At 36.1% G+C, this 1,811-nt stretch overlaps 1 protein-coding gene across 1 annotated transcript in view; it reads right to left on the bottom strand.

The window, feature by feature from the left end:
• Positions 1-1,811, bottom strand: part of LAMA2 (laminin, alpha 2) — a 551,451-nt gene that overhangs the window by 309,279 nt on the left and 240,361 nt on the right. Inside the window, exon 11 of the mRNA XM_012660792.1 lies at positions 895-1,001. Coding sequence (XP_012516246.1) covers positions 895-1,001 — 107 coding nt within the window. The remainder of the gene's footprint in view (positions 1-894; positions 1,002-1,811) is intronic.

Raw genomic sequence — 1,811 nt, 5'->3', positions numbered from 1 at the left:
TTTTCTCTCTAAAGAATTCCAAGGTATAGATCTATTTGTTTAGTTGTTACACACACACACACACACACACACACACACACACACACACATTAATCGAGACTACTTCATCTAATACTGGAAAATATTCATTTGAAGGAATGAATTTTGTCATAAAACGTTCAAGACAAAGAACAGTAGAACCTGGTGCTAAAGCAGTATGTACCCATTTGGAATAAGGAGCATGCATGCACACATGTGCCTTTGAGTACGTATGAATGTGGGCGGGTATGCGTTATTGGAAAGAAAGGACATGAGAAAGTGTGGGAGAGGGCCTCTAAGATAACTTTCGGCTTCTAGCATTTTGGAATTGCCTATCGCCCTCCAAATCCTGAAAGTAGTTTCTCCTATATCTTTCTTACCTAAATTCGGATTTTGAAGTCAAGACTTCACTACAGCTAAATAAACAGGTTTCCTTTTTCACTTACTTCTGCCTAATATAAACAAGGAAGTAAACAATAAAATTTACTTAGAAACAAGGGCAGCTAGAAAAAATACAACTACATAAATCGCCTAAACACTTTTATGGTATTCACATTCTTGGAGACATGGTCATTATGTTCTCCTAAACACTTTTATGGTATTCACATTCTTGGAAACATGGTCATTATGTTTTAAATTTAAATCTCAAGTCTAAAGGTCTAAAGGTCTCTTTTATCCTTGGAACCCAATGAATACACATAGTCTTCTATATATACCTCAGAGTGAAACATAGCAGTGGCATAAAAAACTCCTGAAGTGTATTTTTCTTTAGTAGTATGTAAATTCATGTCAAACCAGGCAGGTGAAAAACAGAACTGGTAACCTCAAGTAACATAAGGGTGTAACACAGTTGAACGTAAATGATGCTCTCAGTACTCCACCTCTAAGATAATCATAAGCTGGAGAACATGTTCTGTATCTTCTTCCTCTTCTTCCAGGTCATATGATATGGTAAATGTCAAGTGTCCTCCTACTGCTGGGAGCTACAAGAGAAAAGATGCAGAATCATTGCATGACAGGAGATGGGCTATTTAATCACATTTAACCTATTATTTTATAACATTTTTATTGTTCTAGGAGGAAGTATTTGGAAGAAGCAGAAATCACTGTAGTGCACAGTGGGAATGATAAACATTTATTAGGTTATTAGGAGTAACCTTTATATGAATCTTACCCATCAATTGCAAGCCCAACATATGTATATATTCATGTATTATTTCCCCCAGTATTGTAGGCTTGCTGAAAGAGGTTAAGTTCCATGAAACCAAACACAGACTCTCCTGCCATCTTTTTAGTCCATAGTTCGAGCCGTATAAATCCCAATCAGAGGAGGATCTTTATCAAAATTGGGAGATTTCTACTCATCCCTGAGGGTCACTCAACTTTCTGTGAGTCTGAATGCTTTCAACAAAGACATCCTTCCATTTGACACTTTACATAGCCCATAAGCTAAGCTGAGAAATGTTGTTGGTCAAAGAAAAATAAAAGGTTAGCAGTAAATTTTATATTATATTAAAATGCAATACATACTGCCAAAGAAGGTACACTTTCCCCTGTGCAATCAAATAAGCTTAGTTGGAATAAATTTTATCCCCCTTTCATTAAGCAAACTTCTTTCCTTCTAACACACATGCCAAGCCCCATACAATGTATGCTTGAGGTTTGCATTTTCTGACATTGACAGTCACCTTGTAAACATTTTTTTAAAACATGGGAAAGCAAGATCATTTATAGGACAGGAATCAAAATTGAAGTTGTGAGTGACAGTCAATGCAAATGCTGCAGTCCTTTTT

This window comes from Propithecus coquereli, unplaced genomic scaffold (genome assembly GCF_000956105.1).
Source record: "Propithecus coquereli isolate 6110/MARCELLA unplaced genomic scaffold, Pcoq_1.0 Scaffold68, whole genome shotgun sequence".
Taxonomy (NCBI): Eukaryota; Metazoa; Chordata; class Mammalia; order Primates; family Indriidae; genus Propithecus; species Propithecus coquereli.
Note: the sequence above shows the minus strand (reverse complement) of the source record. Positions and strands in the feature narration are given on the sequence as shown.